At 48.0% G+C, this 23,536-nt stretch overlaps 1 protein-coding gene across 1 annotated transcript in view; it reads left to right on the top strand.

Annotated features, from left to right (window-relative positions):
* The window catches only part of LOC121045828 (nose resistant to fluoxetine protein 6), a 40,926-nt gene extending 28,036 nt beyond the window's left edge, over positions 1-12,890 (top strand). The window contains exons 11-16 of the mRNA XM_040499161.2: positions 677-756; positions 4,161-4,283; positions 6,510-6,630; positions 9,341-9,530; positions 11,188-11,330; positions 12,663-12,890. Coding sequence (XP_040355095.2) covers positions 677-756; positions 4,161-4,283; positions 6,510-6,630; positions 9,341-9,530; positions 11,188-11,330; positions 12,663-12,890 — 885 coding nt within the window. The remainder of the gene's footprint in view (positions 1-676; positions 757-4,160; positions 4,284-6,509; positions 6,631-9,340; positions 9,531-11,187; positions 11,331-12,662) is intronic.
* The last annotated feature ends 10,646 nt before the right edge of the window (positions 12,891-23,536 follow it).

The raw sequence follows: 23,536 nt of genomic DNA, 5'->3' as shown, positions 1-23,536 counted from the left end.
TATTGGACCTAGTGGTCAAAGCACGAAACTGTCGATCGAGGATACAAAGAAAAAAGAATCAATTGCTTGAAGACACGAGTCATAGAGAAGGCGAAAGATCGGAGGGCACATCGTCCTACGATAACTGCTGGGAAACGAACACTAGAGAGTTTTAGGGGACTGTTTTTTGCGCCTCCAATACGGTGCGATAGGCCTCTCGGTACGAACTGCGCAAGCGCTACCGCAGAAGACTCGCACATGCGCAGTTCCTGCGCATGCGCGAACATGTGCAGGAACTGCACATGCATGTGTTCCATCGCATCGTACCGGATGTGCAAAAAACGGTTCGCTAAAACTCTCTACAATTCATTGTTTGTCCCGTATTGACACGCAGTGGAGTTGGACGAGCCGTGACATTTCGTGCCCAAATATCGGGTTGTACTTGTCCGTAAGTTGCTCGTAAAAGTGAGGCAAACAAACAGACAAACATGAATAAACGAATGTATGTCGCTCGCGTTTCTGATATTCAGTGACTCTAGTGAAGCATTTTTTTTTATTCTGTAAATATATAGCATTACATAAAAAAGTACAAAAAGATATCACGAACGAATATAGCCGTGAGAATGTGACTGACAGGCCAACAAGACCTTGTTTTCTCCAAATTAATTATCGAATATTTGTTTCTTGTTTCCCGCAGTGCATGGAACACACGTGGCTCTTTGCTCTCACCATGCAGTGTACCATCGTTGCCGTCATTGTGATACCGGTGCTCTATCAGTAAGTCATCGAAAACATTCAGAACGAGATCAAGTACGACTTAAGCGGATTTGTGTGATGACAGCACACAAATCCACTTAAGTCGTAAGTTGTTTCACCTTAAGGCTAGACGCAGCCGGTGCTACGAACTCATGGGACCAATCAAACAGCGTCGAAAGCGCACACTCATGATGTTCGTCATATTTGTGTATGTGCTCTATTATCACTTAAAGGTGTACTCCGCCGATTTTTGAGCTACCTCAACTAACTATATTTTCTGACTCCCAGGCCTTTACCCTTTCTGGAATGCTATTTAATATCGTGAAATTCATAATAGTTATTGCGAAATCGGCAAATGAAAATGATGCAAAAACAGACATTCAAATATACCCGCCCTTTTCAGGGCCGTGACGTCAGTGGAAGTTCAGCTTGCCAGTCGGGCGAGTAGTCTAAAAAATAGAATATGCCAATTATTTGTTCCGTGCTGGAGCGCGGGGACTGGAGCGAGCTTCCAAGGCATTCATTTGACACCATGAAACTGCTTCAAATCAGTTGGGAACAAATTCTACAGTCCAAAGAGTGAACCCCTGCACTTCCAATGACGTCACTTTTTCATTGTTGCCAGTAGAGACTTTCAGTTTGAAAAACACGGTGAGGACCAAAATTGTAAATTCAATAACTTCGTGAAAAAAAATTATTTTGACCTAATATTTGGGATACTATTTTGGCGATGTTGTTTGGCGAGTTTAGCAAAATTTAAAGCAAATCGGGGACCATGAAGAAATCGGCGGAGTACACCTTTAACAAATCATAAACAAAACAAAAAAATGACCCGGTAACCCACGCTTTTGACCCGTTTGCTCGTATCGTCATCTGCCCCTGAGCTTAAAGGGGCACTGACACCCCAAAGGTCGTATTTATTTTTATTGTCTAAAACGATGCACGTTGCAGTCATAGACACGCAAAAAAAACCGCATCGCGAAAAAAAATTTTCCCGCGCGCGCGCGCGCGCCTTCCTTTTTATTTTTGGCGTTTGATTTTCCCGCGTCTCGCCTCCTCGCTTCTTTTGATCGGTGACGTCAAAAATCAGGAAATTTAGAAGCTTCGTAGGCGACATCTCTATAACATTTAATTACGGCAATCCTAAAACATGTTTTTTAACGCAATTGCGAACGCACTACGGCCCTTCTTTTTGAAATACCAAAAATCGGGAGTTCGTTGTGGTGCCGTCTCCTGGATTTGTATCCTCCAACGGAAAACAGGCGACACCGCTCAAAACCGGTCCGCCGCAACGCCGGGCGCTCGCTCCTTTCCTCCTCGCTTTGGGTCGCCATGGCAACAGCAGGGAGAGGTGAAAGGAAGTCGACTCTCAGGTCTCCGCGATTTTTGACGTCAAGGCACCGGCGCCGATCGCGCGGGAACTTCGAATTCGGCATTTGGAAATTGTTTTTTTACTTCACGAATACTGAATTCCCAAATCTCAAATTTTGAGGGTAATGTCCCGGCATCGTTTTCAATCGTTTCGGATAATAAAAAAAAAATATGATTTTGATGTGTCAGTGCCCCTTTAAGCTGAAACGAAGTTTCGGTAAACGGTAACCAAGCACTCAACAAATGTTCTTTTGATCTTAAAACATGCCGCTCATGTAGACAGCTTGAACTATATTTAAAGAAACTATGCCATCCAATAATGATAGCCTTCTTAAAAAAAAAATTGGGCACCCCACTTTGGTAAACATTTTGGTAAATGTGACGTTGCGTATTTGAAGGAGCGATGCAACAATTTTTGTACTTTGCGCAAATCCCGCTTAAAACGGATCCCTAACGTTAATGACCTATGAAACACGCGTTCGTTTTTCACCCCACGCAATAGAAGTCCCAGAAAAAAATTTAAGAAAAACGAGCAGCTTTCACCCCCTCAACTCGCAGCCAGAACAAGCGGCCACGTAATCTGGAGCCGATTATATGCCGCCAATGTTGATCATAGCCACGCGCTGGGGTTGGCAAAGCGCAGGACACGCGCTGAGTTCTAGACATTGTTATGGCCCGGCTGTTGTCGTCGTTGCAGCGATTGGACACGGGTCACTACCCGAATGCTTCTCGAGCTAGCAATTATCACGAGCCCAAGTCGAGTGCCCACGCAATGCTCGGGTCCAATCTATGAACCGCACTCAAATATCGTCACTTGGGTGTACTGCGATCCCCACGTTACGTCATCAAATTTTGCAAAGGAGAGATCGAACGAAACTGATTGTTTTTGTCCTTGAAATTTCACCGCAACAAAGGAGTTTCTTGGCCAGTGGCGTTGCGTGCGAGTATCCTTGAGTCCCACTAGTGCCAGTAAGCTCGTGTATAGTGAAAAACATTCCAATTGAATATCGTTGCACAGCTCCTTTAAGACTCCTGTGGGGCGGTCCTATACAAATTTTCTTGAATTAAGAAATTCATAATTTTCGTACTTGCTGACACTAGTATATATGTTTTGTCTAACGAACGTAATTGTTACATGGCGTTAAACATTCAATCTGGAAACAGCTTGTTTCATGTTAATAATTCCCCATCTTTCGGTGCTGCAGCGGCACTTGTAAAGCCACTGAACAATATGAATGTGTATTCTACCTTTATTTCTCTATGGTTAGAAATGGTGACTGAAAGTATCGCTCATGTTCGTTATCTCGAGAGCAGATATTAAACGTGAATTGTGGGGTGTAATTTTGCTAGAAGTAGTTAATATGTCGATGTCGGCAAAATCACGCCTCAGACTTCATCACCTTCCTAAGGCATTACGAACATCCACGTGCAAGGGCGCGCCATTGAGCCGTTTTGTTTGTCACCAGATGGCTATGAGTCGGGTAACAGACGGCTTATATGAATTTTAAACATGTACGAGATCCGCCCCGCCATAGAGAGGTGGAGGTTTGTTGCCTCGAAACACGGTGCTCCAAGAGTGCGCCCATATCGCGAGTCGAATGTATACAACAAGACATATGCAAGTGTAATAAAATTTGGCACACGAAAGACAGTTAGGAAAAGGCGTACATCGTAAAACCCCGAAAGAACGCCCACCCTATATTTTTCCTCTTTGTCTCTCCACTATGAGTAGACGTTTCTTCGGAATTTTGTGGAACATAAAAATCCAGACGAATACCTAATCGTAAATGCAGCATCACATTCATCAGAGTGATTTCTACCGTGGGGAAGCCCCGACTCGAATTAAAAAGCGCTAGACCAGTATTTCCATAAGTAACCTAATTCGCGAAATTTATGCTCTGAAGCCTTGCGCATACAAAAAAAGATATCGGTAGACCGCAATTTTCTAAGCTATAGCCCGCTATAGTGCACCAAAGTTGCATCTAAAAAAAGAAAGAAACAACGTCTAAAATCAGGATCGCGTACATGAAATGCGCCTTCTCGCATTCCCGCAGTCGGCCGGCGGCGGGACGTCTGCTCGTGCTCATGGCTATCCTGGCGTCCATGGCGCTCACGTTCGCCCTGACGCTTCTCTTCGACCTCGGCCCCACCTGGATGCTCCGCGAGTACAGGCCCGGGTACGCACCCAGAGACCGTCATGATTGAAAAGTTGTGTTTGTGTGTGTGTGTGTTCTTAATTTTGATTTCGCGGTTAATCAAGACTAAACACTCAATTGTTAGTCAGTGCTTGTTTCGTCCACTTCTTCCTTCCGTTCGTGTAACGTTCGCTCTGTTTCAAGATGAACACACACCAGCTAGCCTAGTTATCTGGTCTCATAAATTGAAGTAGAAAAACTTTTTTTTTACTTCTAGTGTAGTTTTATTTAGTGAATCTGAATGTCACTTTCATTTTCCTCTAAAATGTAACTAAATGGGAGAAAGCACGAAAAACCTCCGACCAGTCGTTACGTCATAAGAGGATCTTTCGGGCGCCGAGCGCATGTCGCTCGAGGGCCGCGCGTGCAATGGCGAGCTTGCCCGCACTGGCATCAGTCGGTACGTCTTCTTCTGCTATTTAGCACAAAAAATAACAACAGTGCGCGTGCAAGTCGTTGATAGGCGCTGAAGGTGCGTGAGAACGGAGATACCGAAAACTCAATTTTGTGACGTCCCGCTACGGGAAGGAGGCTCTTCAACGGTACTTTGAAAATTATTTTCTGCTGCATCCATACACCAAATTAAAAAAAAAATAATAATTTCGATATTCGAGATCTCGGAGGTCAAATGAAGACGATTTAAGAGTGTTGTTTCGAATACAAAACCGCTTCAGCTTCCTTTCAAGAATGGCAACCAACAATACAGACGAAGCCTTGCGACATTTTATCGAGAGGTATTGCTGCGGAAGGCTGATATTGAGAAGAAGTTTCAGCTGATAGGTGTTTTTGGAAGCGGCATTGGGTAGTCGTGAAGGATTTGCTAAAACTGCCTTTCCATCCTGCAATATTTATGCAACGGTCAGCATTACCTTGAGAACCGCAAAAAGAGTTCTTTTAACGCGTATATACACAACCTGTTCTCTATTGATAAAAATAACTCGGAGCCAAGCTAAGCAGAATCCGGAAAAACTCATTAGTTTTGCAAGACGTATGTCTTCGTATATTGTTCAGTGTATTGTTTGTATGGCGTTTATTTTCGACGTGGCAAAAGATATTAAATAGTTCAAACATGTTTTAATATGATTTAAAAACGAAAAAAATAGACAAAACACAAGGATCTTGAAACCGACCACTGCACGCTGAGTTTTCAGTCTTCCCCCCGCAGTGTTTGCGCTCTCTTAAGTTTACACATGCTGGTGTCGCAAAGGCGATTTTGTCTCTCTCTTCCAAAATAAATATGACTATGACTACATACCGCCTTTGCATTACTGCGCCTACAGCAATAAAAAAATTAACAAGTACCTTAAATTATAAAATAAATACATAAATAACTTTGCGACTGGAGCCCCTGTGCTTGCTTAAGGTGTATCCACACGACGGACCGGGCCGCGGACCGATTGATCACGTGATGCACGGCCCGCGGGCCGCCCGGTTGCAATGAGCATCCACACGGCGGACCAAAAGAACAGACGACAAAGCGAACAGGCCGGTCTAACCCTCGACCTCACAGCTCCGCCAAACGCATGCAGCGAGCTGCTTTGAGGCTATTTGTAAGGAGCCAAGATGGAGGTTGAACGAAAGAGACGTTTGGCCGCGGTGGCCCTGGCGTTGAATATTGAGGACGAGGACGACTTAAGTGAACCGAAAAAGGCATGGGGACATCTTAAAATTATTGTTTGGGTAGTTGTCGCGACTATTGTCCCACGGAGCGGGAAATTGCTTTATGAGCGCGATGAAGTAAAAAGTTGCATCGTCGCACAAAAAAAAGGTTCGTCTTCTTCGTCTTCCACAATTGGCGCCAAAAGAAAACGACTTTGGATTTAGATTCCAATCCAAACAACAAAAGTCAGCTTGTTGCCAGACTTAGCGCTTCAATTATACTAAAAACGCCGCGGTCCGCCGCCAAGGTCCGGGCGAGAAAAGTCGCTTGGCATTTCTCACAAGCGTGGGCCGCGGACCGCCGGCGGACCTCATAAAACCGGTGACGTAAGATCACATAATGCGCGGCCCGCGGGCCAAAAGAGCAATTTGGTCCGTCGTGTGGATACACCTATAGAGACGCGCTTGAAAAACGTGAAATATTTCTAAGTGAAGCGCCCAAGCACCAGCGGGCACAAGGTGGCTTGAAGAGCTGCTTACAGCTTTTATAGGCGCACAGAAACAAAAAACAAACATAGCAACACCAACGACTTGTGATGTTTCTTTCAGTACTCGAAATGAGTACACAGAGATGGTGTACATTCGGCCTTACACAAGATCTGGAGTCTTCTGGGTTGGCGTGTTGGCCGGAGAAGTCCTGTCCAGTCGAAGGAAACTTTGCATTCATAAGGTGAGGCCAGAGAGAGAGATCGCTTTATTTTGGTTCAGATAATAACCCTAGAGGTGCTCCTCTGCTAAGCGGAGCAGAACCCAGGGATCCTGGGTTCGAGCCCCACCCCTGCCCGTTTTGATCTGGATGAGCATCGTACCGGCGTGCGGTCGTGTACCACTACTGCGTGGTGCACGTTAAAGACCCCAGGCTAGCGGTTGTACTGCACTGGCTAAATTTCTCATCTACAGCTGGGAGACTCGTCGCCCCTGTGAGGCAGACCAAGTTCTAGGCTGTATAAACACACACACAACCCAATTATTATTTGCTAAGCGGACCAGAGCCAGCTGACCGACGTGAGCCATCGAGGCCAGCCACACCCTCCAATGTGGAGGAGGGGGGCGGAATAGTGAGGGGATGGGATGGCTATGGGGGGCAAGCGGATAGGAGATGCTCAACGTTCGCGTAGGGGCAAGAACAAATAGGACAGAAACTATCTGATATAGAAAAGGTCGGGCGAGGTAAGGCCATGGAATGATATATCCGAACCGTATCTGTCGGCTTAGGTCTTGGTGCATAATGGCCCGCAAGTGAAGTGTAAAACCACTAGTCGCGCAATCGCACAAGCTCCTGCGTCTACAGTTCCCCGCCATGCACTCGGGACACCAATTGTTCGTTTTATGTTAATCCGTTCAACCAATGAGAAGGGTGGGGACAAGGTTTATGATCCCATGTCAATGCTGTCTGGCAAAGTTGCGAATGTACGTTTGCCACTGTGACCTCATGACCATAAAGGGCTTCATTACCACTCATTAGCGTTAAACTCATTATATAAAGACTGATTATTGGTGCTCCGCTGGATCTTCTATGCGTTAGTCATTGACTATGTACACGTACGCTTGTTTTCAATAGACCCCTTTCAAAAAATCTGGCAACAGCGAAAATCCGCTGAACGAGTCCAACAACATTGGGCGGCTGGCGCCATTGGGAAGGACGCGCCTGTTGCAGCCGGCATGGTTGTTTTGACTGTAGCGTTCTTGTTTCGTCGATCCCTTCGCCTCTGTATGGCTGCAGGTAGCGTTTTCCCGATCACGGGTTGGATAAAAGACCTTTCCCAGCTCCCAGCCGTTAAAGATGATGGGGTATATCGCTTCTTCAAGAGCCGATCGGACTCGGAACGACAATTCGACAGAAGTTACAACTTTCTCGTTGAGGGGTTCGTGGTCGCCGCGCATCTATAAAGGCCAATTACGCAAGAAAAAGGTAATTACTAAGATCTTTGTAGTTACGACATCAAACATGTCATCAAAAAATGATCGGAACCGGTTATAATTTACGGGCTGTAGTTAGAAGTCGCCAGTACTCTCCGGACGTGCGACAAAACAGGCGCAGGGGTCCCGCTTCGCTGTCGCTCGGACAGTCGCGCGATGAAGCACGTACCGCATAAAAGCGACGAGCGAGCGACGAAGGCGATGAGCGTCGTTTCCTAGAAATCCCAAACCAAGCGACGCGACAAGCGACAATGAAACATTTTCGTCGCTCGTAGCCGACTTTCGTCGCATGTGCCGTCGCTCGACCCGTCGCTCGTCAAATCGCGTTTTTTTACTTGGAATTAAGACTTAAAATTTCAATGCGCAAGTTAACCAGTAAAGGACGTATTCGACTCAAGTTCCTACTCGATACGTCGAGTCCCTTTTTCTTGATGGGGATTTTAGAGTTGGGAAATGTAGAGCAGCAAATTTTGCAGTGAAGAAGAAGTTGCAAGCGCGTGCATGTTGCTTTGCATAAAGCACGCGCTGCACAGATGTCTGCGCTACAGGCAGGTTAAAGCGTCAGGTCGTATGGCTTCATGCGTACCTAACATATAATTTACACGCGCAAGTTTGAAGCACCGCGAGCTCGTGCATACCTGAAGCTAGGCGCTCGCAAAGCTGTCACGTCCACAAGCGATACCACGAGCAACACTATATTTGTAGTTGACGCCTTGATTTCTTCAAGCTAGCTGAAACTTGAAAACTCTACCTCCAAACGCAACAAAGTGAGATTAAAAACACCTGACTCAAACACCCAAGGAAGCTTAGCGTGTTCGTGTTCCGTTTTTGCACTTCAGCAGGGAAACGTTTGCGCGGCTACGCCGCCGTCGTCAACCGATAACGAGTACATTTCCGAATACGTACCTTAATGCCAGACTTGCCCAGATACCCACTCTGCTTCCAGAGGGGTACGCAGCAGTACGTTGGCATCGTGGGCAGGAATTGACTAGCGTCTACGGCCAACGCAGCGTATGCAGCGGCGCGCACTATCCTGCAGCATGGCGGCTGCCACTAGTTGCTGTTGCGTACGACAGGTGGCGCTTTTTTCTCTGATGGGTCTATAGTGGTGCCGCTTGAGAACTGCCGCAGGCGCACTCCGTCTGCTTTTACTAACCTAAAGCGTCCCATCACAGGCAACAACGTTTTCGCGTTCATTGTCTTTTGTTTTCTTTAATACCCTGTTTTTTTTTGTTTTTGTTTTTTTTACATCTTGTTTTAACCATTTGCCAGACATTCCGAAGAGCCTGAGGTTTCGGCAATGCGTAATTAATTTTTGCAGTGTAAGTCTACTTTTTGTTTTCGTCCCCTGACGCAATGTACTTCGTTTTACCAACTCATTAGACGCCATTTGTTTTGTGGAGAAACATGAAGAACACTCAGTACATTTTTGGTCTGTGACGACTTTCTCTCTATGCCAGGCGGTCTCGGTGCTGGGCTGGCTGTGTTCTTTGGCCCTCGTGCTTTACATCATCCACGCACCGTTCAAGTGGAACAGGGGCCTCGAGCTCCCGAGCACGGACGTGTCCGCGGTCTACGGTGCCTTCTCCAGAATCCTCTGGGCCACCGCTCTGTCCTGGATGACTGTCGCCTGCGCGTCCGGACATGGCGGTACGCGTGCAATGTTTCCGATGAAGTGACGCATTCGGATAATCTTCCGGAGATCTAAAGTAGCCTAACCTAACCTAACCTAGCCTAATTTAGCCTAACCTAACCTAGCGTAACATAGCGCAACCTTACCTTACCTAGCTTGACGTAACCTAACCTGACATTACCTAACTCAGCCTAACCTAACTCAACCTGACCTAACGCAACATAACGTAATGTAACCTAACCCGCCCTGGCGGGACCTAACATAACATAACGTAAAAAAAAACGTAAAGCAACCTAACCTGTACTAAACTTGCCTAACGTGACCCCACATAACATAATGCTACCTTTCTTAACATGACCTACATCGTATAATCGATGTAGCACAGCCTACCCCACCTACCCTAACCTCTCCTAATCTAAACAAACATAAAGTTGCACTATAGATGGAGCATCCTGGAAGTCTTACAGAAGCAGATGAGTTTCGCTAAGAGGCTTAGCTTGCAATGGTAATGGTAAAATTTAACTTCGGAGAGTAGCGGCACCACAGTAAGACGAGTAGCCCGCATCAGATTATCTGTAGTGCCGCTGTTACATCAGTGTTAACATACATGCATACACCCCCTTTACACACACACACAATAAGAAGAACATGAATGAACACATTCACTGTTCCACCAGTTTCAATTCCTTCGTGCTTTGCCTAAAGTTACACTGTCCAACATAGCTAACTGTCACAGGTTCGGAGGTTAAAGATCCCATTTAAACAAACAAATTTGGAATTTGACTTGGACCGCTGTCCAGGTGTTAGGACCACACCTTGGCGATAGACATCCTGAGAGGCGGGAGGAATTAAGAGCAAAGCATGCCGACGTTACGAACAGTATTTTATATAAAATAATTCAAAAGTAAGGGAAGGGAGCACAGGACGTACACACAGTCGAAAGAAAGAAAGAAAAAAAATATCTCAGGTCAAATCGAGGTCGTCATACAGTTTTGGAGGGGGAGAGCCGAGTCAGCGTTCCAAGGTGCAGATGGAGGTCCGGTTCGTTGCGCAGCCAGTCGGGGTCGAGAAGCCATGGTGGCTTGGGTGTCGTAGTGACGCACAACACTCACTCACAAGCACTCACACCCCTCTCCGTCGAATACCTTCTCGGTGTTCGAACAACCATACCGAAGCGGATCTGCTCAGCGCCGACCATCCACACCGTCGCAGCCTCGCTCCGCGGTTTGTGTTCCACAAAACCTCGCGCGCGCGGGCTAAGCTCGCGCTCCTGTCCTCGGCGCTCGCGCACCCCACTCACAAACACAGGAACGGACAACACCATAACCATTGAAGGACAAAAATAGTTATTGAATTCTGTGACACTAACGTAGAACAGCCTGGCAATAGGCAGCTTGACCTAACGTATTGCTATGTTGCTAAACACAGCCTAATATACATAGCATAGTCTAACATATCCCCACATAACCTAATGCAACATCGTCAGTGCGGGGTACCGTACACTGACGTAACTATCACTTTTAGACTACCCAATCTAAGCTGTAAATGACCCGTGTCTAGCCATATTCTGGTTGACAAAATTTAAATGGTGTATATTAAGTGTCTTAACGTAACCCAACGCTAAATGTAAACCAAATGCAAGAGGCGCTCGTGCGCATGCTCGCGGGTTTTCAGGTTGGCTGAACAACTTGCTGTCTTTCAAGTGCTGGCTACCGCTGAGCAGACTCCTCTACTCGCTGTACATGGTCAGCCCGCTGGTCATTGTCTACTCTAACGGCGTCAGGGAGCATTCTTATTACCTGTCCTACGACGCCATGGTGAGATGCATACTCCCTTGGAGAGTTCTTGTGGAAACCTTCGCAGTGCTTATTCAAAGATTCGGGATTTTCCGTGCATTTACATTCACTAAGATAGAATAATAATTATTTAAATTTTGTTATGCACTTATGCATCCCAAACAACATACGATGCATACACTGTTCAACTTAGTTCACGCGGAAATGATATCGGCAATGTTTAGACAGGGTGGGATCGGTCTGCGTTCTTGCAGACTCGTTGACTGGTTGGAGCCGTAGATAAGCAGTATAGAGTTTCAATTTTTAAATCTATAGGAAAGAACGGGGATCGCTGAATCGCGCTCTAACGGTGTCGTGCCCACGCAAAAAAAAAAAAAAAAAAAAAAAAACTTACGTTCTTTAATATTATTATTTTTAATTTTATTTTTTTTTGTGTGTGTGGAAAGGAGGGGGGTGTATGATTTTTTAAACTATGGCTCCTGAGATCAAGCTTCATGCTCAGTTTGCCGACACTCCGTGCAAGTGCGTCCGGCCTCTTGTCCATACAAGGTCTCTCAGGGGTACGGGTCTTCGGAAAATCGTCCTCAAGCACGTTCGCTGATTCAGGCACATATACGTTAGAACACGCGCAGTGACTATTGGCCGTACACTCTAAAAAAAAAGGGTATATTCTTACGCCCCTTGTCACATATACGACACCCCAAATCTTCAGTTGGATGTACAGCGCGCTGATGTCGAACTGACTGCTTCAACTTTTGCGAGAGGGTTGATGACGGTGCGATATAACATATTAAACAGCTAAAGTACGTCTCAAAGTGTACAGGAAAAAAAAACCCAGAGGTTTTGCAGTTGAGCCAAAAAAAAAACAATAACTTTTTTTGCACTAAGTCACACTTACACTAGCTATTTTAATAAGTTGTACAACTCGGCTATAACGCCTTTCGTAAAATTTGGTAGCGTCGGTACACGTCAGTGCGCTGTACATCCAACTGGAGATTTGGGGTGTCGTAAGTGACAAGGGGTGCTAGAATATACCTTTTTTTTTTAGAGTGTATGCACACTAACCTAGGAACACACATACACACAAAAAAACTGTACAGCGAAAACATCGGATGACAGATGCCAAGTACGGCAGGGAGAAATGCGCCTCCACACGATTCCGTGCGCGCACCAAGCGCAAAGCCGATTCAGCTATGGCGTATAGCAGGCCCGCACTAAATCCCGACGCCACGTGAATACTCCCTACACGCGGAATAAAAAACGAAAACAGGGTCTGCTGGGTCGCAAATGTGCCCGAATGTCGAACAAATGCCGCTAAACTTTACTTCCACGATTTCTCTTTCTAACGCGCAGTCATACGTGCTGTTGCACCACTTCGTCCTGAGCCTGCTGGCTGCCACGGCATTCTCCCTGTCTCTCGAGCTTCCCCTGATCAAGATGGCCGCCCTGGTCTCCCGGCACTGGGAGTCGAAGCGAGATCCGAAGCTCGACGAACCCGCCATCGCCGTGCCTAGGATCGGCAGGCACTGGCTCGACAAGGACTTCGAGAACCCCGCTTTCGTCAAGGAAAATAAGCCCTGAAGAAGGTCAACCCGGGACGCTGATTGGACATGACCGCGCTCGGTTGGGACTCATGCTCTAGGTGATTGGACACGAGTGTCAGCCGAACGCTGACGCAGCACTCGTGTCCAATCAGCGCCCAGTGTTGTCCTTTTTTTTTCGGGGGGGGGGGGGGGGGGGGGGGATGACGCCTAAAATTCAAGTCAACGGCTATGTTATTTAAAGCCGCAGTCCCATTGCTTGTACTACATCATACGAAAGGCACGGTGTTCGTTGCAGGCGTGATGACAATTATGTGCGTACAGACCGCGAGCATCTTCGAAGCTTATGTTTGCCTTATACGTACGCATGCTTCGCACGTATCTGCAGACAGTTTCGTATGACCAGTGTAACACGACCATCGTACAAAGAAGAAACATGTATCTGCGGACTGTATGATGTAACGGCAGTGTGCACGCGACTTAAGAGGTGTTGGTTGGGGGCGATATATGCCTTTGTTGAGACTAGAAATTGTACATGTTATAAAGTAAACAAATATTTTTATTCATGGCTAGATCAAATCGCCACGAAGTCCGTTACTCGTTACCGAAAAGGAATGCGATACGGCTCTTGATAATATCTCTTTTTCGATTAGGGTTTCAGTTAGAAAACACAGATATGGTACAAAACGCGAATGGAATGGGCGAGAAAAAAAAGTATGGAGCTTTTTGCCACAGTATGCGAACAAGTGACGGCGATGGCTATTATTGTGCGTTGTACCACACACTTTTATGCATGAGGAAAACTATACGCACAACGTCGTGCCCCTTGACCGGAAATGGCTATACGCACGACGCTGAGAGCTCATGCCATTTAGGTCACCATTTTTCGGACTGCGCGTGGATCACTGGCAGTGGCGGATCCAAGGGGGGGGGGGGGGGGGGGGGCGGTGGGGCGATCGCCCCACTTAAACGCCTCGCCAGGCAACCCCCCCCCCCCCCCCCCCCCCCGGAGTTCTTTGTCAGCTCGAAGAAAAAACGTAAGCAATCGACGCGAGGAACAAAAGACTAAAACAGCGGTGGGTGGACGCGCCTGCTGGGCGCTTCCAAAGTGGGGTTTATCTCCGTCAAGGTCATGGTACGTCTTCCCGACAGGGACGGCGCCAGGAGTTTCGAAGTGGAGAGACAGTGGGGAGGCGCACCAAATATCAGGGTCCTCGACTGCAGGCACACTTCCAAACAAGGCCAGCACGTCGAGCACGGGGGGAAAATACCTTGAACATATCTAGCCCCCTTTCCCTCTCTCTCTCTTTGGAGGTTGTCTGCGAAACATTTGTGCCCTGAAAACTCCCAAAAGCAGACGCCAAGCAGCCTTCCTCAAGGGTGCGATCCTATGCACAGCGGATTATCCTTCCTCTCTAGCGGCCGCCTTTTCATCACTTTCCGTTTGATGGTTTCTTCGTGGTTCTGGGCTTGTCTTTTGGCATGTCTTTTTGGCTTGCTTTGAGATGCTGTCACCCACGGGCTCACTAAAGGTATCTTATTGGCACGGTGTGCTCGTTGCCAAGGGAAGTGCGGAGGGGACGTACCAGGAGAAGACGTACAACCAGGTGACCAATTGCTTTTCTTCTCAACTGAGAGAGGAAGCAAATGCTCTGGGTACAGTGTAGTCTGGGTCTGAACTTCTCCTGAAGACGCTCCGGACTTCCCCACGACCTTGGCTTAAACATAAGTCCGCTTTCGTCCTCGCCTCCATCCCTCACTGAGGATCAGCGCCGCAGCGCGGAATGCACAAAGAAGCCGACGAGCGCCGACGAGCGGGAGATGTTTCCTCGAATGGGCTTCATACTGCCTGCGGTACGACTTCTCGTGGCGGGAAGCTAATAAAAGAAAGATAAACGGTACGAGCCCTCTAAAGGCTAGAGGCTGCTTACACGGGGTCCTCAAGCCGACGCCGTAGGCATTTATTTGTATTCAATGCAGTTTCAACTTAAGGTGGCGGGACATATTTTAGGAAAGGCGCCCGCTACCCCTTGTCTCCCCTTGGCGCCGTCTTTACTTCTCGAGTTAAACGCGGCTTCTGTGGATTGACAATAGAGCTTTCGCGCGGCTTTGCAGGAGCGAATATGTGTGTGTCGAACGGAACAGAGGCGCGGCTTGCTGGTTTGCAACTGCGGCTTCGAATTCTCTACCTAGGGACTTGCGGAAAACGAGCCCATTCAAAGATGCGACTATCCATAAATTAAATAGACAATGCCTGTGCCCGTTCGAGTGAACACCGACTCCCAAACATCCATGCTGCAGTCGTGATCGGCCTTTAGCCGAGTTGAGATTCGCCGACCGGACAACCGCTCTGCCCCATCATATCTCTGCACCTGTCCTCTCGACCCTGACGAATGAGCTAACTATCCAGAAACAATTAAGTGTTCCTTTCATACAGAAAATATCCAGACGAAGTGCAATTGAATATAATTTAAAAGGACCCATTGCTGGTTTAAGGTTTTGTCTAAGTATAAAAGGTATAGTTGCCGAACTGCAACATGCTTTCAAAAATATTCAGCAATTATTCGCTTTCGTTCTCTCAAGTTGCATCCAGGACACGTGAAAACACGAGTTTGGGTTGGCAATGCCGCATGTGCTGCGCTCTGGACATTCCAAATTTACGGCGAACAAGCGACGAACTTGCAGCGTTCGTTTCGCTCGCTGCGTCAACAGTGTTTTGACGCCGCGAGCAGCGTCGAAGCCGCCGAGCCATTTTTGTCGCTTGTTTGCAACGTACTCGCTCCATTGAAGCAACCGGCGACATTGAAAAGTATGCTTTAAAACCACGTTCTGCATTTTGGCACTGAATATAAAGTTCTAACTACTATGCCAAGCTTAATCTCAAAGAACAGCCGAGTTTTAGATTAAAACGTTTCTCGCATTGTCATTAGCTGCATGAGCTTCCTCCGTATAGTTGGCAAAGGTTGGCTCTCCGTACATGCTCTGCGGGTGCAACGAGAATATATAAATATTCAAACAAAAGGAGCCCAAAAGTTGTAGCCCCGCCGGGGATATCTGAGCCATCAAGTTACACTGTCTACAATTGTCACAGCCGCTATAGCACCAGACATTCATCCCCAAGTAGCTAAACTTCTTTTTCTGTTTCTAGCGCGCTGCCACGCGAATGGAGTAATCCCGTTTTCTATGAACTACAAAATTCCTTGCGTTATGGTGTTCAGAAAGGATAGTGCCACCACAATTTTCTACATACTTACCTCTAGCGTGGTCACCCGAAAGGTTTTAATTCAAAGAGTTCATCCCCGACAGGTAAACCGATACAAAAGCTCTCAAGATCTATATTATGTTATCAGATTTTAGTAAAAACGATAACTAAAAAAAAATATAAACACTCCCCCCCCGGCCGTTTTACACCGAGGAACCGCCCCCCCCCCCCCCCCTTTAAAATGGAGGTCTGGATCCGCCCCTGATCACTGGGGAGCGTGTTAACCCACCACCACCCCCGCCTGAGTTCACGCCGCTTCGTAGCGACAGTCTGCGGCTGCTCATTACAAAACTATTAACCCACTTGCTTTGGTTGCCGTGTGGACGCCGCTTCGCGGCGTCAGACGTTAACCAAAGCCCCGCTGTATATATTCATTGCACCTCCGGAAAGGGAGTCTCATTCCATTTAGTTCAGCAAAATTTCGCCAACAACATTTCTTTTTTTTTTTCAGTGATAATAGTAAAAAAGAAATGTCGTAAATGTCGCCGAATGTTCAACAACAAAATATATTCGTCAAAAAAAAATAGCATGCCCACATTCTGGTAAGACCCTAGGCCCGCTGCGTATAAAGCGGGTGCCTTTCCACTAAGCTACACTACAGCTTGAGAAACTCCTTTTGACAATTCGTTTTATACGAGACCCAACAGGTTTCGCGTCGTGCGTATAGGCAACCTGCAATGCTGTTTGGTTTGGCGCCATCTAGCGACTGAAGCAAGAAATATTGGGTACCCCTGGGAGTGGCGGCTGCATTGTTCAAACGTGAGCTTTTACTCTGGTGGCGCCGCTTAGCCTATAGACCGACACGCGGAGCGGCTCTGTTTACCAACACGGCCGGAAGGCCGCGCATGCGCGGTAGCTATGTGGGCAAAAGCAGCCCGGCTGTCCATGTTTTCGCCATTGCACTCTATGGCGAGCGCTCGTTGTTGACGTTGTAGGGACGCTTGTATCTTTATTTGTGCGTCGTATTTTCTCATAACGTATGTCGTATGCTATGCCCGACTATTTGAGCTCGTTGCCCGAGCCTGAACGGTAGCGGTATCGAAACAAACTGTGCGTGGACGGCGTTGCCTACGAGGATCCGTACGCCGTAAACAGGGCCTGCTGGACTTCCGACGTACAGTTGCTGCCACGGAAGTCAACGGCTCAGGTCGTCGTTTATTTAGTTTTTTCGCCAAGCCAGTTCACGGCCGACACGGTGCAGGCGTACAAGTCTCTCGAGGTCTACGATTACATCGAGTCGGTTTCCGCACTGCCGGCGGGATTAGCAGACTGTGGGTCTGCGGAAGTGTGTGTATTCATTAATCGATTAAATACACAGAGCGTCTTCAAGTCAAGGTATGATATTTTTCGTACCCTCATGACCACAAGGCATTACAACCAATAAAGGTTTCTCCGTTCTGCAATCTTGACGGTAACAGGTTACAAGTAACGGCGTTACCAGGAACGCGTTACTTTTTTCAGTAACGTAGTAACCTACTCGTGACGTTTTCGGCACAGTAACGGGCAACGTACTTATGTTACTATTTCAAGTAACGTAGTTACGTTAGTCGTTACTACTTCCCAAGTCTTAAAGAAATTACACTTCAATTGCTTCCGTGTTTTAGGCGTCAAGCCATGCTTTTCTTTGCGTTTTTTCTCGTAAGTATTTAGGTGAAACCGTGAAAAGAGCTAAAGCAATTATGTTCAGTTTCTGCATGAACATAATGTTTCTTGATATATGACCTGTATCGTCAAAACCGTAAAATGTGTTACATCATAATTTAAAAAAGTAACGCAGAAGTAACGTGCCTTACTTTTTATCGGTAGCGGCAACGCGTTCTTTTATTTTTAGATAACGTAGCTCAGTAACGCATACCTTTTATTTGCAAGGAACGAGTAACGTATTTCGTTACTTTTTTTTTGGTAACGCCTACAACACTGCCGTTCTGTCGTCGATCCCCTTCTGCTCGGTAGCACGGGCGTAGCGAGCCTCCGACGAGCGCTTGGGGGGTGCCCGGGTGCGTTGTGCGCGAACACCGTGGAAACAAAATCCGGGTGGTCTCGATCAGACAACGGTTTCCCTGCACATATGCAAGCCTCGGGACGGAGATTGAAATGGAAGCCGCACTTGCCTCCCAGAAAGTGTTTGCCGCACAAACGGTCGTTCGCGCGAGGCGACCATTCTTTTCGATCCACGGATATTATCCACCTTCTATGCGTTTCAGAGTCTGCCGGGAACTTGTGGAAACTCACTCCGCTGCTTCTCTTGTACATTTCGGTGCAATTAACGGCAACACAGCTTCGCGGCATGCTGAAATGCTATGACGCCCATGCGAAACGTGCGCGCTTTTGCCCACACCCCCCGGCTCCGGCGCGATCGCAGCGCCGCCGCAGCTCCGTGACGTCAAGCCCGCGTGTCGGTGTATACTTCGTTTCAGCTTCGGTCCGAGCGCGGCCGATGTTATGAGCCGAAGGGCCAATCAAACAGCGAAAGAGGCACAACGTCATGGGGTGCTCTCCGCAGTTCATAGGACCAGCCGGTGTCCGCCGTCTTTCTGTGCGCGCTCCTCCGCCGGCTTGTCCTATCAAGCGCAGAGAGCACGCCATGACGCTGCGCTTTTTGCGCTGTTAGATTGGCCATTCGGCTCATAACATCGGCCGCGCTCGGACCGAAGCTGAAACGAAGTATAGTGTCTGAAGCAAGAAATACTGGGTATCCCAGGAAGCCGTGATCGCGTAACGTGCCAGTAGAGCGGAAGCTACGGCCCTGGCGGGCCAGTCGGAACGTGACTGCCTATCACCAGAGCGCACTTCAACTCCGGAGAAGTATCAGTTTGTCTTGCTGCGTCATGGCTCCAATATGTGTGCGTTGCGCTCGTATACGTCGCGCATTTCGAAGCCTTCGGCACGCAATGTGGGGCTTATCGTTTACCCTTTGCCAAGTTACAACGAGACAGGGTATAACCGTGCGCTCTCACCCTGCTGGCGCCGCCTGGCCGTTGCCGGTTGGCTATAGCCCTGTCCGGTCGAGGTGCACGACGTCGTGCGTATAGTTTTACTCTTTATGCACACCCACTCTTTGTTTACTCGATCACACAGAACCCAAATCTGCGGTCACTGACGTATAAGTAGTAAAGGGAACGTACTGCACACATGAGTCGACGTCCCTGCCTAAATCAAGAAAGATACCGCTACGCGTGGTGGGCTGCTCTACGTCTGATTGCACGCGCGAACAGAGTTCGACAGTGAGGAATCTGAAGAGCCACTCGGTTTCCCGACAGGTGACGTTGACGTTGTAATCTCCGGCGATGAGTTGTGGTGAATCTTAAGGCATTGCCACTAGAACGTTATGAATCCTGAAGTTCTCGATGTCAGAGCGGGATGCACCAGTCTAGATGCACACGGGATGTACGTGCTCAGCAAACTTATCTGGAACACACGCTAAGCCTACTCTTGGCTTGTTCTATTTTTTTCTATGTGTGCGTGCATAGCTGGCACTAGCACCAAGCTATTTCTCTTTGTGTCCAACTATGTCCGTAGCATACCTTCTGTTCACATAAATATGTGCAGTTCTCTCATATTTTCTCTTTTTTTCTGCACTCAATATTCCACTAGTGTTCCTTATAATTTTGACGAGCACTGTTCATCAAGTGGAACAATTGGTGGCCTAGTGTGTTAGCGCACACCAGCTCGGAGCACGCGGAGCGAAACCTCGCACTACAGAACCTGAGTGTGCTGGGTTCAATTTGAACCTCTACCCGTTTCAATCCGGATGGGCATCGTGCCGGAGTGCGGTCGTGAATCACCAATGTCTGGTACAGGTTAAAGACCCCAGTCTAACAGTTGTACTGCACTGGCTAAATTTCTCATCTACGCTGAGACACCAGACGATTATTGGGGCTGACTAAATTCCCACTGTCTAAACAAACTCACGAGACAATTATTTAAGGTCTCAGAAGAAAAAACATGACTTCGTTTGTTTGTTTGTTTTTTTGTATTTTTTTGCCACCGTTACTAGAGCGCGATATCGCTTATGCATCTCATAGGCTAGGGTGTTTCAAAGAGGAGCAATAATGGGATTGGGCGTACCGAGTGCATCGCGACGCGGAAGGGGAGAGAAGACGAACGGACGGCGTCGTGGCGTCCCAGTGCGGCTGTTGGAGTTTCCGTGGGGTTCACCATGAGTCTATGCGGGGCCTACTCTTCAGTGGATACCAGGTCATTGCGGCGTCGCCGGCAAATAGAAAGCAGACAGTGCAACAAAATCATCCAATAACGGCAATGAACTTGATATACCTTGCTCCAGATGTGACACGAACACCCTGGTTCACGACGTGGCAAATAAAATTTCTCAGAACTACATGATAAATCCACACTACCATCATCATAGGCTATACTCCCTGGGTCCTCAACTTGTATTTCGTGTTCCATCTGGACTTTCAAGACAGCTGGAGGCTGTTTTGCTCCGACTACGGCTTGGTGTGCCATATATACCGCAGTTTCTTTGTATGATTCAAAAGAGAGATTCCGCGAACTGTGCAAGCTGCAAAGTCGAAGGGACAATTGAACACATCCTGCGTGATGCAATAAATTCAACGAGGATCGACAAGTGCTGCAACAGACATTAATGGCGTATGACTGGCAAACTTTCAGCTCATCTAAAGTGCTTGGTGCCTGGGACACATCTCACCAATTCATGAGGGCTACGAAGGCCTTGGTAGTGTTCCTCCCGAACACGGAGTTATCGGCCGTTTTATAGGGTTTTAATATTACTTACGTAAGAATAAACAATCTTACCATGCCCGCCCTCACTGACAAAAGACCCCTATCGAAAGATTGCCTTCTGATGGCAGCTGTGAAATCCCTGCACAATGGCGGACAAAACCCTCAACATCACGGCACACTTCATGCGCTTGGTCAGATCAGAAGGCAAACAACCTACAGAAAAAGGTGACGCGCGCAGTTACGTTGCACTTTTGACGCCGTTTGATTGGCTCGTCGCTTCCTGGCGTTGGCCACCCTCTAACATTCGCTATCTTATGGAATGACTTGCACGTTCCACTATGTCCGCCCGTTGTTCCGCTATTGTGCAGTGGTGACGACCTTCTAAATGGTTTGCACGTGACTTTCAGATTGGGTCTATGTCACCCCATCTTTCTTCCTCATCGCCATATCTTTTGTTCCTCCTCCCCCTTCCCCCCAGTACAGAGTAGCCAACCAGAGCCTACGTTGAGGTTAACCTATCTATCCTTCATACATAAACCTCCCCCTCTCTCTCTATGCGGGCCAAAAAACAACAAGGTGCAACACAAACGAACTAACTAAAAAAAACGCGATGTCAGGATGCCTTTTTCGAGCTTGATTGAATCGGTTGGCGATAACAGACGCATAGAAACACAAACAAACATTCTGCGACCAAACGCGGTTTACAGCAGAACAAGCGTCTGCGCCTTTGCTGCTGCATAGTCCTTTGTTAGCGCATATCACCCGGGCAAAAAATGTTGAGGCACTGAGGTGTGGACGCATGCGCGGCGTATGATAGATTGCACAACAAAGCCACAGCGCATGCTCCGAAGGCGTTCCACACCCCATCAGACAAAGGAGGCAACGGCGCGCGGAAGGTGATTTTTTTTTTTATTAAGTTCTTAACTATTGCCTGGACCACGGAAATTTTCAGCAAACAGCATTCCACAGTTGTGACGTCAGTCGCTTTGCAAGAGTGATCGAGGAAAAAAAAAAGTGAAAGCCGTTTACAACTTCCTGTAACGCCGAATTGGAGCGCAGCTCTTGAGGAGGAGGAGTGGAGGGTATATTCCTCCTCCTCCCTCGTGATCATGCCTGCTAGTCCTCCTCCCCTCCTGCTCCCCCTCCCTCTCCTTTACCACCTCCTCGTCCTTCAAGCTCCTCCCGTCCCCTCGCCTCCGCCTCCTCGTCTCTCCTCCCCCCCTCCTCCACCTTCGTACTGCTTTCCTCCTCGCCGCTCAAGCCGGAAAGGGTCGCGTAAGAGCTGTGCTCTTACGCGACCCTTTCCCCCCCCCCCCCCCCCCCCGAGCCATACTAGACAATCAGGGGAGGAGGAGGAGGAGGAGGGCAGAGGTTCGGGGGGTTACGTGACCTCGAGGGGACGGGATCACATGATCTTGGGCGGCCGTCACGTGACTTCGGCGGGGGGAGGGGAGTCACCCCCCGGGGTCACGTGACCTTGGCGGGGGAGGAGGGGGGAGGAGGAGGAGGGGGAGGGGCGACGCCGACGCCAACGCCGACGCCGCACAGGCTGGAAACGGGTCATGTGACCCCCTCCCCCCGAGGTCACATGACCCGCCCGGACCATACTACACAATGAGGGGAGGAGGAGAAGGAGGGGGAGGAAGAGGGGGAGGAGGGGAGGAGGAGGGGGAGGAGGAGAGGGAGGGGCGCGGTTACGCCGACGCCGACGCCGACGCCGCTCAGGCTGGAAACGGGCCCCTAAGAGCTGCGCACTAAAACGCTTTGAATAGAAAAAAGATTAGTCCAGAGACTATGACCAGCTGCCTTAATATCATCTGGCGGGCTAGTTGGTTGAACATATTGGGATGTTAAAGCGCAAAACGAGTAGCGCTCTCTCCTGTCTCCCTCGTGTTTCGTTCCTAGTCGTTTTGCGCTTTAATATCTCAATATGACTAGCTGGACACACGTTTCAGCTATCGATGCCGGTCGTTATTGTGGCCTTGCTGCTGAGTGGGTACACCCTGCAGCATACACTCATAGAACATAAAATTAGTACTTACTAACTAAAAGTTAGTAACTGCTCGCCACAACATTCATTACGTTGGTAGTAACTGCCAAGTTAGTACCGTAACTAACTCGAGTGGCTAGTAACGGTTACTAACCAACCTAGTACCTTTCACTACATTTAGCTAGTAACGGACACTAACTCTCACAAGACCTCGTAATCGCTACTACATCTAAGCAGTACCTGTTTTTACCTCCAGAAAGGGAGGAACCTTCCTCCTGTCAAAAATGTAAGACGTTTCCGTCTTCGTCAATGGACAGCGTATAACGAGAGTTGTAGAGAATGGTGTTTGCACATCCGATACGGTGCAATGTGCCCTCCGGTACGAACTGCACATGTGCGAGTGTTCTGCGGTAGCACATGCGTATTTCGCACCGGAGGTCTCGTCGTACGTTATTCGATGTGCAACAACAGTTCCCTAAAACTCTCTGTTAGCGATGCGCGGTACCAGAAGTCGCTTTCAAACTCCCTTAAACAGGTGGTGATAGTCAACGCCGAACTCAATAGTGGCAAAAAAAGTATTATCGCTGGAATAGATTTTATTTCCACGCCCATTTGCACATGTATTAATACATTCAACGCAGAGAAAGAATTAGAACAAATGACGCACACACGCACTTTTTTGCCGCTGTTTGTGACGTTAGTGTACAATAAATATAGGGGGTGAAGGTCA

This window comes from Ixodes scapularis, unplaced genomic scaffold (assembly GCF_016920785.2).
Source record: "Ixodes scapularis isolate PalLabHiFi unplaced genomic scaffold, ASM1692078v2 PGA_scaffold3__209_contigs__length_174095766, whole genome shotgun sequence".
Classification (NCBI taxonomy): domain Eukaryota; kingdom Metazoa; phylum Arthropoda; class Arachnida; order Ixodida; family Ixodidae; genus Ixodes; species Ixodes scapularis.
The sequence above is the reverse complement of the archived record's forward strand: the minus strand, read 5'-3'. Positions and strand labels throughout refer to the sequence as shown.